This window comes from Hippoglossus hippoglossus, chromosome 4 (assembly GCF_009819705.1).
Source record: "Hippoglossus hippoglossus isolate fHipHip1 chromosome 4, fHipHip1.pri, whole genome shotgun sequence".
Classification (NCBI taxonomy): Eukaryota; Metazoa; Chordata; class Actinopteri; order Pleuronectiformes; family Pleuronectidae; genus Hippoglossus; species Hippoglossus hippoglossus.
Window position 1 is genome coordinate 20558932 of NC_047154.1, and position 12413 is coordinate 20571344.

A 12413-nucleotide genomic window follows, 5' to 3' on the forward strand; every position below is an offset into this window, starting at 1 on the left:
GTAATAGCCTTTCAAGGGAACTAGGGAAAGAAATATGAAAACTATGACAGGAACCTCAAAACTGCTGCTATAATGACCAATCTTCTAGAATTGTGCATGTGCACATAGGCAGTTGGACTTGCTGGTGTTTCTTGAAGATATTTCACCTCTGATCCGAAAGGCTTCTTCAGTTGAGAATCGAATGTCGTCTTTACAGCTGTGGTCTGGTCTAAAGAGGATTTCCTACAGTCCCCAGCTTGTTATCGTTAGCTACTAATGAATCCTGGGATATGTTGGCCTGAGAAAGATCCACCCATTAGATTCCCTTGCTCGGGAATAGAAGGACACTTTTGAAGGAGCTTGAAATGGGACACAATCGAACTTCAGTTCTGAACTGAAGAAGTGATTTGGATAAGAGGTGAAATGGAAACACAAGCGACTACACAAGTACAACTCCTGAAGATACCATGACCCGGATGATGTGAATCTTCACAGATGTGAGCTTTACTAACTCATCTTTTCCATTCTTTTTCATCATTTATAGCAATAGTGCTATTGTGCCTGTTCGGGTTCACATTCACTCCATGTTCTTCTTGTCCCTGAAGACAGTTCTTGATGGCTCTGGCTGTTTGCTCGGGGTCGTTGACCTGCTGCAGAACTTAACATTGAAAGTATCTAAAACTTTTGCACGCTTTTGTATTTAAACAACAGGTTTTTTTGGTCTGTGAGTGCAGGAAGAGCACAAGCTCCTCTAATAACATTTCAATCAGGAGAGACTTATAAAGGCACAAAGGACAAAAGAGCTTAGACCCCAGCAGGAAGTAGCTGGACCCATGGGAAGCCGTCCTCTGGATTTGGTGTTTCCAATATGTAGGAAACTTCCCAGTGAGCCAGCATTCATCATATCAGAACCTATAAAGTGGAACCATTGCAGCTATTTTTATTGTTAATATCGAACATCTGCCTGATAAAATGTCTGTACAGCAGATCATAGTCTCGCCGATGGTGCGTTCATGTCATGTCAATCAGACCTTAATCGACCTCTCTCGCAGCAGACATTTTGGCTTGTCACAACTGGAAACTGGCATTTCATTTAGATCAGCTACTTTCAGCATCCTGGTGTTCTGCACGCTGGCTCACGCTCATGGTTTACTGGGATGCCTGATGGAACTAAATGTGTTTCACCTGTGCTTTTCTGGCTATGACAAGTTAAATCGTCTACAGTGAAAAAGAAATCTGTAATGAGCTGCCAAGTTGGAAAAACCGTTGACGTCACCTTCTCCCTATTTTGATTATGAATCTGAGATATCAGGAAACGCTGCTGTGTTACCTTGTGGCTGCTATTTCCCACAGTTACATCTAAATAAAAACGATTTAGTTCATTTAACTGGAGCTTTGTGCAGTTTTTTTTCTCAGGATACTGGAGAGTGCCGGATATTTGTTTCCCCTGTTTGCAGTGGTTGTGGCAGCTGGGCTAGATAATTCTCAGAGGGGTGTTGACTCGTGTTTAAGGTCGAGATTCAGAACAGTTTGGGCCTGTGATCAGAACAAATGAGACAAAACTCAAATGTATCTTGTATATTTTCCATTTACTGTCTTTATTTAATGTCACTTTCCTCTGTGTCATAGTGCTGAAGAGTAAGGGTGAACAGTATTTCATCAATGGGAAGCTGACCATCGACACACCGCGCAGGTTCGATATCGCCGGTACCACCTTTCACTACAGGCGGCCCACTGACGGACCAGAAACTCTTGAAGCTCTGGGGCCAACAAACATAACCCTTATTGTCATGGTAATAAGAAACCCCAATATAATAACAAGTTTTGTCTTGTTGTTGTGTTAAATCTTTGGTCGTGTACGGTCGTATATGTGTGCAGGTGCTGGTGAGGGAGGAGAACCCAGGGATCCACTATCGTTTCAACCCTCCGCTCAACAGGGATCCGCTGAGCGGTTTTGCCTGGCACCACAACTCCTGGTCCCGCTGCTCGTCTGTCTGCGCCGGAGGTAGAAACACAACAACACTCCTACAAGCTGTTGTCATGTACTAGGTCACTGCATAGACTTTGATTAGGTCCCTGGAGACTTACCCACACTTTACAACAGAACCAGAACCAGTGAGCTGTGGAGGTGTTGGTTGACATATATTTTCCGGGGCTATAGGTTAGTGGTCTTCCCCATATCCAGGCTTAATTAACGTGGCTCTTGTGTTGTCTCCCCTGTCAGGTGCTCAGATCCAGCAGGTGGTGTGCAGGAAGCATTCGGATCATTCAGTCGTCTACAACCACTTCTGTGACAAGAAGAACAAACCCAAAGAGAAGAGGAGATCCTGCAACACTGAGCCGTGCTCCCCAAGGTGAGTTCTCTAATGGTTTTGTACCTTTCTTGTTGATAAAATGTTTTTTATCTCACTTACAGCTTTAATTTTAACCTTTTCTTTACTTTTAGATGGATTTTTGTATTTTCATATTTGATTAGGAGACATTAGTCTTATGCAAACTGTATAATTCATATTTATGCACATTCATCTTTCTTTATTAAGTCTTTTTTTTTTGTGCACATATGCAATTGTGTGTTTATTGCAGTTATCATTGCCCTTGTGTGAGCACAACAGTTTCTACCTGAGTTTCCTGTTTGTGCAGTGTAATTACCTTCTGTATAATATACTATATATATTATACTATAGAATGCAATGTATTCAAACTAATGCATTGCACAAGAACTAAGGGTCCAGCTCCTCTCTGCTTCCAGCTGGTCGACAGGAGAGTGGTCGGATTGCAGCCGCAGCTGTAACGGAGGCCTGCGGAGTCGGGAGGTTTTATGTAAAAGGAGAATCTCTGCAACAGAGGAGAAAGTCCTGGATGACTCAGCCTGCACCCCCACTCGCCCCTCGCTCACTGAGCCCTGCAGCAACCACAGCTGCCCCCCCGAATGGCTGGCCCTGGACTGGTCAGAGGTAGGCAGACGTCGAATGGTCTCCCATCATGCATGTGTTCTGCATGCGCTCCTGCAATGTTTTCAGTCAACTCTGGGGAGGAAAAACTTGAACCAACACTGGAGTTTTGAAAAATGCCTTTCAAATGGAGGAGTCGTTTCTCTTCCAGATGAACCTTACAAACCCAAACATCTGCCAGGAGAGAGAGAGAGAAACTTAAACCATGAAATAAAAAACAGAGGCACGGAGCAGACAAATACATCACGATGAACATGTTGATTCAGTCATGAATACATACTGTTACACTTGTCAAGTGGGAATCCCCCGGGCTGGTTTTTATTCTCACCATTAAGCTTGTGTCGAGAGGGTCTGCATGATCTAGATTTTATCAACAGAGAGCGTACTGTGGGCTACAACTGCATATGCATCCTCCAAGCAGACTAAAAGAGAAGTTTAATAGGAACAACTACAAGTCAGTGGTGTCAGTAACTGTTAGTTGTGCACGTTCACACACAAGTTTAATTGAGTCTTTAGTTTGAGCAGCCTCGGGGAGTTTTTCCACCTCCAGTGTCGCTGAACTTTGCTAAAACTACAACTCAAAAGTCTCTCACTTGATACCTTATTATGTTCCTGGATCTAAATCTTGTTTTCACAGTTCAGGACGAATAGAAACCAAATGAAATGTTGTCCGCAGCGCTCCAGTGTTCAACTTCTCTCTGTAGCAATGGCACACGCACGCAGGCGAGGAATTATGTGCAGCTTATTTACAGGAACTGAGCGGGCTCTCGACTTTGTTTCTTATACAGCTGCTGACCTCTGCTGAATGGATTAAGAAGATTTCTTCTTGCATGCTTGTGACCGCAGTGACCCTCTGCTGCACCCTCCCATCGCCTCCATCTCCCTGCCCTCCCTCCCACCTGATGTTTTCCCTTCTTTTTTTTTTTCTTTCTCCCTCCTTTTTTTTCATCTCCCTCTCCGTCTGCAGTGCACGCCCAGTTGTGGTCCTGGCTTCAGGCACCGTGTGGTCTTGTGTAAGAGCGGGGAGAGCGGGGACACGCTGCCAGAGTCTAAGTGTCCCAAGCATGGCCGGCCCACCTCCAGGGTGCGCTGTAACCTGCAGCGCTGCCCTCCCCCTCAGTGGGTGACGGGTCCCTGGGGAGAGGTGAGACATGCTTTTGGTTTATTATTGGTCTTATTTATGGGTCTAGTGCGGCATTTTTATTACAAATCAGTGTCTGTTCTGTTGATATATACAATGTTGTGTGTTGTTGTGTTTCAGTGCTCTGCTAAGTGTGGCCTGGGTCAGGAGATGCGTTCAGTTCAGTGTCTTGCTCACACCAGTCAGCTGTCCATGGACTGTCTGGAGCATCAGCGACCAGCAGCCATGCAGCAGTGCAAGAGCAAATGTGACCTCAGTCTGCCTGTCAGTACAGACAACCCGGAAGGTCAGAGGTCAAACACCACTCACTCTAGTGTCATGTTTAGATGAAAGAATAATGTAGGAAGATTTCCAACTTAGACGATAAATTTGAACAACATGTTCTTGCTCAAATTAAGATTTTAATTAAATTTTTAGTTGAAAACGTTAAAATGAACTGGATTTTATTAAATTTATACTTCCAGATATCTAACTTCAGAGTCACAAGGTAGTAAAGATAAAGCAGTAATTCTGTAGCCAGCTTTTTTATTGTTTACAACTGTAATAATCAAATCATTTAATGTTTTGGACAATTTTCACTAAACTCCAGTGGAACTCTAACCCAGTTACACTGTATACTTGTATAATGATAGGCAAATCTCTTTAACTATATACATACATATATGTGTATACATCTACATATGATGCACCTTTCATACACACAAAGTGCTTCACATCATTGTATTTATCATATAAGATAAAATGCAATAAAAGAGGATGTGACTAAATACCATACACACACACACACACACACACACACCTATATATAAATATATACACACACGTATATACAAATAATATAAAGCGAAAGTAGAAAGAGCAGTTTACAGACAGGATATTAAGACATTTTTAAATATTGCTTTGCACATTTTTATTCAAATGTGAATTATCTGATGTTCTCAAGCGTCAAGAAGTTAATTAATAAATGTTTTAATCCACAGGCCGTATGTCAGAGGATCTCAGGGAGTCTTTGAACAATCAAGGTTGATAAAAGCGACTAATTTCTTGATATTTTTATTTGAAATCCTGCTGTTTCTGTAAGATCTGCTGTAAAAAAAATCTGTTACTCTGGTGCTGTCAATTAAACGTTTCATGTGTGTGTGTGTGCTTGCGTGTGTGTGTGTCTGCTTGTGTGTGTGTGTGTGTGTGTGTGTGTGTGTCTTTCCTCCCTACAGAGTGTAAAGATGTGAACACTGTGGCCTACTGCCCCCTGGTGCTCAGGTTCAAGTTCTGCAGCCGGCCATATTTCAGACAAATGTGCTGCAAGACGTGCCAGGGACACTGACACCACGAAAACACGCAGCATCCGTCTCTGGGCCGTGTACACACTCACACACAGTACGCCTGAGAACCTCCCACTGAGCCGTGTAGCAGCAGCCCTCACGCTACCTCTGTCAGAGGAGTGAGAGACAGACCTAACCGCGGTGCTGTCAGACTGACCTGGTCCTGGGTCTGGTCAGACGGGACCTTTTCCAGCCAGAATCCAGAACCAGACGCCTCTCTGGGCCGAGCCGGGCCAAAACAGCCTGAGCGGAGTTAAAACATTCCACTGGAGGCAGGGCTGCTGAGAGCTGGAGAGGCAGAGAGAGGGAGAGACCTCCCTCCGTCGTCTTTTAGGATGAACCCTCTCTCTCTGTCTCTCTAAACCGTCTCTCTTGTAATATTTTGGTGCTACTTATATTTCTCTTTGGCCACAGGACTGGTTGCAGGTTGTCTTTGACTCAGTGGCCCAATTTTCTTAAACCTGTACGTTTACAGGTGATATCTGAATAGTTATGAATTATATAAAAAAAAAAAATCCACTTTGTAAAGAAAATGATTTTCCAAATATATTTGCCCATGAAAAGGAATATGCTATATGATGAAATGTACGATTTCTCCATGTTATCTGATAGTTGTTACTTGAGCTCGTTGTTTTGTGCTATTGCTTTGTTGTGTATCATCGTATTCACCACGTCCTCACTGTCAGTCAGCTGAAGTATGAGTTTGATTTGCACAGTGTCAGCAGTGAGAGGACGTGTGAATTTATGTCTGTTCTCGACTTGACGTCTACATGGAAGCTACAACCGTCTCACTGCGGTGAACCTGCCGTACTCTTGCCGTTTTGGGGTTTAATTTGTTCACATGTCAACACTACCTTCAGTAATGTGAGCAGAGCCAGTGCTCACATCACCTGGACTTTTTTTTTTACGTTATAGGATTTTATATTGTGTTGTGGCTGCAGACGGTGGCTTTAAAAAGGAACTTTAACAGCTCGGCTTAGTGTCATTATCTGAAAATCCTTCAGCGGTCCAATCAGTGCTGTTGATTTTTTTTGTTTTTATTGGAAGTGAGTGTATTTTTGCCACATGTAACCCCTTACTCGCCAGCTCCTGTAACTCTTACCATGAGTGGAAATTCAGAGCACAGTGAGACACAGCGAGCCAGTCTCTGCCAGCAGGAACAGGCCCAGTGTGGAGGAGTGACCACCTCTGACCGCACTGATTTCAAACAGCCTTTAATCGACAGAGGGTGGATCTGAGGATGGATTTACACTCACATAAAACATCAGATTTCTTAGTGGCACAGATCATGGCTGCATGAAAACATTCAGAATGCTGGGACACACAGTTTTTAAAGGTTCAGTGTGTAGAATTTAGTGACACCTAGTGGTGAAGTTGCATGTTGCAGCTGAATACCCCTCCCCTTCCAAACATGAACGAGAACCTGTGGCAGCCTTCAGTTGTTCTAAAAACTCAACAAAAGTTGTTTAGTTTGTCCAGTTTGGGCTGTTATAAAAAACATGGCGGCCTCCTTAGAGAGGACCCGATGTAAATATACAAAATTTAAATGTAAAGGGTAAACAAAACAACAATTTGTACAATTTAGATGAAACACACTATTGAAAACATCACTAGGATTATTTTATATAAAAATTCTGCCAATAGATCAATTTCACATGAGTCTTACACACTGAACCTTTAAATCAGAGCTTATTTAAACTGATCGTCCTTCATGTTAATGTTAAACCTGTAATAACTGGATTTTATTGCCACACTGACTTTAAATTTGATAACATATCATACAAAAAGTTCCTTATTTCCACATCCAGCAGTTACCGAGCAACTTTATCTTTCATTTAAATTCCTGTTGGTGAATCTAAAGTCCAATAACCATCAACTCCTCAGGGGAATTATCTGTTTTCAGCTGCTAAATGCTACATTGTGTTCACAAGCCAGTGACTAGTTATGTCCGTCTGCTGTTTGGTGCCGAGCAGGTAGTTTACAGTTGGTTTTTAGAGTTTTATTTTTCTGAAATCAGCTGTTTGGGCACAGTGAGAGTGAAGCAAAACACAAAAGATGTGGCGTGGACAGTCAAAGAACAACGTGAAACTCGATCTAAACCGCCCATTACATTGACCACTTTCACATTGTCATTTGATATATTAAACTACAATGTCACTCAGTGGAGTGCACACCCCCGCCTGGGCCCAACAGTCCCCTTATCAACCCCCATTTTAATTCACTAGATCCTGATTTTCAGATTCCACACACTTATAGACATCAGTTAACTAAACATGGCTGATTTTTTTTCCATCAAGATCCATAATCCAGAGCAGCACCACAACTTAAGGGGTTCTTTCCAGACCCATAACGCATCCTTCCACCAAGTTTCATGGAAATCGCATGAGTAATTTTGGCGTAAAAAAATCAAACTAATGCAGATTCCTTGGTGGAGGTAAATATTGCTTTTCATGTGCTTTAAAAGATTTACACATTTAGCACATTGGTGGATGCTGGATTTATAAAAACAATAATCTGAAAATCATTTCAAAGACAGTGACTAATAAGGTTTCCATGCTCTTGAGCAGGACGGACGTCACCTGACCCAGTGCTGTGTTGCACAGATTTCATTCAGGAGTAGTGACGCATTTAAAGTTGCTGTTTCAGCCGTTTCTCCATCCTGCAGAGAGTATTCTTAGAAATGTCTGACATCCGACGACATCACTGCTCCCATGTCCACTGTGCCCTGAAGTCTGAGCTGCGGCCGCAGACACTCACACTGATCACTTAGTGTCACATCATTTCATTGTAAAGGGAGAAGGCTACAGCATGTCTTTGTGGGGATGAGCTGCAATCTTGTTCCTTTTTTTTCTTTTGGTGCTTTGGTTTGGTTTGGTGCTACTACTTCACTGTTGTTGTCATTGTTTCCGAGTTGTAGTTTTAACAGTTTAATTGTTCAGAAATCTGTTTGAGCCTGTTGTAATGAAACCAGAGCTGGACTGAGGTGGGAGAGTGCAGCTGCTCGGGGCCCCCACACACTCACCAGGGGCCCCCCTGGGATTGTCTGCTCATTTTTATCATAATTTCCATTCCGTGACTCCGTTAAAGGGGCAGAAACGTGCTCCATTACTGCAATGTTCTTGGTGTTCATTATACAAAATGATTTCCAAGTGCTCCAACAGTCTTTTGGATATGTTTAGCTTTGGCCAGCCAAGCCAATCCAATGAAATGTTCAGTCAAGTCGTGTCATCAGAGTGTACAGCCGCCCCCTGCTGTTATTCAGGACTGAAAAAGGTGGAAATACTATTTATAACGTTTTCAGTTGCACATTTACAGTTTCAGAAGATATTTCAAAGAGTAATTGCCAGAGATCCTCCTGTTTCAGTGTTTTTCTCTCTATCTACCTGGGCCTATAATAAATGTTCACACTGAGCGGTGAACCTGTTGTCAGACTAAATGAGAGGGACAGTAGACTTTTGTTTTTCACATGCTAATTATAACATGATATGTACTGTACGTTGTTATAGAAGATGAAACCATTTGTCCCCTATGTACATCTTTTTCAAAAGGAAATATTAAAGCGATTAAACATAGTGCATTGTTGATTTAAAAAAAAAACGGGGTTTAATCATTTGAGTCCTTTTTTTTACATTTTCATACATTTAAAAGTGTTTGTCTGTACTTGTGTTGAAATAGCTTCAGCATCCAGACGGAGGATGAGATCATCAGGGATGGTCTATTTCTGGATCAGACAACTTTCAAGGCTGAGCTCAAGCAAGAGGTTCTTCTTTTTGTCTCAGTGAGGGACAAAAAGAACGTCTTCATAACAGACTAAAACAAGGGGTCAAAGGGGTAAAAACTGAGAGGAGAAGGATATACCACGAATGTTAAGAAGGTGTAAGCAGATTGGACAAAGTATAGTCTTAGTCTTAGTGGAACTTCCTGTTTCATGGCGATATGGCCACAGGCATGCTGTTGAAGGAAAGCTTCGATTAGCCCAACTTTTACCAATGAAATATTTATGTTATGAAGTCTAAACTTTTAACAACATTTGACCATGTACACTCAAATTACAACTTCCTATTTCACAGCAAAACTTAAAATTCCACATAATGTCATCTTCCATGTCTTTTCATTGCACAAACCAAATTTGGAGTTGATATGGTTCTGTAGGAAGAGTTCATTAAAGAATACCTGCAAATAGCAAAAACCAAGAGAAAACGTCACTGATTTTCATACGTGTCGGTGAATCGTACCGCCGGGGCTGCTTCGTTGAAATTTTGTAGGGGGCGCTTTCGAGCCATTTTTTCCTCGATCATATATATAACATAAATTAGAAGTAAATGTTTGTCATTTCCAATGTGTTTGCCAAGTTTCATGAGATCTTGCGCATATTTAGCCTCCCAAATATATGATCAACTGTAAAAAATACATCTAAGGAAATTGCTGCAGCTTCCGAAATGATCGAATATACATGATTAAGTATCTGGTTTCTACAGCGCAAAAATGTTTTACCATTTTTCTGATGTAATTATTATTAACTACTGATAAGTGAAACAACAATACATTTTATATTTTAATTTTTTTCTTGATATTTTTTTATAATGGGCTCTGTACTTTTATATGATGTATTTGTATAACATCCTTTATGTTCAAGCATTGTCGTTTTTTTTTATCCACAAATGTTTCCTTTGTTTGAAAGACTTACTTCACCTATGAACTGTTTTAGGTCATGACTGTAGTATGAATATTAGTGATTTTCATATGAACGAACAGTTTTTATTGCACTTTTTACTTTACACTTTTACACAGTTTTAATTCTAATTGACCAAAGCTCAGCCTTTGGATCATAATGTCCTGATCAGCCATATGAAGAATGTTGTTGGTGTCAGGGATGTAGCGTTGGATCATCATCTCGTATTTGTCAACAACAAAAAAAGGTCCTTCTCTGTGATGCTGGGAGATGCTTCCTCTTCATGTGCTTCTCTCTCTTTTGGAGTCCCCCAGGACTCTATCTTGGGTCCCCTACTGTTTACTATATACATGCTACCACTGGGGAAAATCATGCATGGCTATGAAATTGATTACCATTGCTATGCAGATAACACCCAGCTGTATGTCCTGTTAAAGCCTGGCTCCACTGATGTTGCTCGCACTATGTCCTGCATTGCTGACATTAAATATTGGATGTCCAAATACCATCTGATGAGGCTAAATCAAGAGTCATCATAATTACAACATAATTAGTTTGAGCACTGCCTGAGATCCTCAAACAGGGCCCTACTAGTGGATCCAAAATCTCGACTGGTCATATGTGACCGGGCCTTCGCTGTCCAGGCTCCTAAACTCTGGAACTCCTTCACTTTAATCAAATGGCATATTTTTAACAGTTGGGATAAATTTCACATCATTCAAATGTTTGTAGTTTCTGAATCTTGAATTGTTTGTTATTGTAAAGCACGTTGTAACTTTGGTTTTGAAAGGTGTAATACAAACATTCAGCAGAATAATTTCATTATTATTTTTGTTTAATAAATAATTAAAGCAGGGATGCACAGTACTCAACTGATGCATGACTTTGTGAAGACTGGGTGGAAACCTGAGCACCAGGAGTAAATCCACACGTTTTTTCCCCGAGACAAATATTACAAGTCATCTGATGCATTTTTCATGTTCTGGTTTGTCGAAAGAAGTGGAAACCAGCACCATCTCTACAAATGTTCTGGGTAATGGGCTTGTTTACCTTCCAAGCTTGTAATTTTAGTAATAGTTCAAAAATCAAAATAGTTTAAAACGAATTCCAAAAACTCGAGTCTTTTCTTAACAGCTTCCAATCTTTTGATCTTCTCTGCCACGTGTGACGAGCTCTGTTCAGGGTTCCGGCCATGACTTGTGTCCAGAGAGTCACTCAGGTTTGTTGATAGAGCAGTTGATTGTCTGTTCTGGGTTTCTCTGCTATAATGACGTTGTTCAGAATCATCCATTCTGTGGTTTATTCCATTCGTATTTTGCAAGCTTGGTGCAGAAATACAGGCATGTCCTTGGTAGAAATAATCATCCTGGTATGCTGGCAGATCAGACAATAAACGGATCATCAGGGTTCCTCTCAGTCTATTGAGGATAATTCCACATTTCTTTGATGACCTGCCGTCCTGGGTTTTTCTGCTATCATGAAGTGGTTGAGAAAGATCTGTTCTGTGGTAAATTCTATCTGTATTTGACAAGCTCAGTTCAGAGATACAGTTCAGGCCTGGGTAGAGATAATCATGCTCATCCGATCGCTTACCAGTACTGACTGATTTGAGGATATATCCAGCAAAAGTATGCCCCCAGTGACTGATAGTCATTTCCTGGTTTGTTGGTAGAACATATTTTGGTTCAGTCCGGTATAGACAGTATTGAGGCCGGGCAGGTGACGAGTTACTTTCCTGGGTGTCCGACTGATTCGATCGTAGAAGAGCAGGGACTGATTCGAGGATTAACCCAGCAACAGGGCAGAGCCAGTGAGAGCAAACCATCTTGGATTAAGTGTTTTTTCTCCCCACAGTAAGTTGATAATAACTACATTCTCTGCATTGTAGTCAGACAGAGGTTTTTTTCTCCTCTTCTTCTTCTTCCTCTGCTTTGCTCAGTCTATTGGCTGGTGGGATTACCACCAACTACTGTGTTGGTGCACCGTTCCTGGAGGAGCTCTCTGATTCTGAGAGAGATCAAGGCATCTCAGGCTAAGTTAAAGGTGAAAGAGGAGAAAAAGATCAAAGCAGTCACAATCCTTTGTGCCTTTGAATGTAAGTACGGTAGAAAATGTTGATCTGTGATTATTTGATTTTTTTAAAGTCACTCTTTGTGTAGACTGGGCTGATGACATCTCCACGGTTTATCTCACATAAAGTCGCAAATCAACCAGACTGTCAGGCTGTTTTTCACAGACATTAGCAACGTTAGCAAAGTAGCATGTGAACAAAGCAAACCGCTCATTGCAAGTTCTACATCATTTAGTGTGTGTGCGAACATTTTAATGAATAACCATCTGATATATGA

General features: G+C 41.5%; 1 protein-coding gene across 3 annotated transcripts in view; it reads left to right on the forward strand.

Annotated features, from left to right (window-relative positions):
• The window catches only part of adamts10 (ADAM metallopeptidase with thrombospondin type 1 motif, 10), a 43931-nt gene extending 34967 nt beyond the window's left edge, over nt 1–8964 (forward strand). For 2 of the 3 annotated variants that reach the window (XM_034583409.1, XM_034583411.1), the window contains 8 exons: nt 1609–1772; nt 1858–1984; nt 2204–2333; nt 2729–2933; nt 3898–4074; nt 4192–4357; nt 5052–5093; nt 5286–8964. In XM_034583409.1, coding sequence (XP_034439300.1) covers nt 1609–1772; nt 1858–1984; nt 2204–2333; nt 2729–2933; nt 3898–4074; nt 4192–4357; nt 5052–5093; nt 5286–5395 — 1121 coding nt within the window. In that variant the 3' untranslated portion in view covers nt 5396–8964. The remainder of the gene's footprint in view (nt 1–1608; nt 1773–1857; nt 1985–2203; nt 2334–2728; nt 2934–3897; nt 4075–4191; nt 4358–5051; nt 5094–5285) is intronic. The other variant, XM_034583410.1, reaches the window with a different exon arrangement.
• Nucleotides 8965–12413: the final 3449 nt, after the last annotated feature.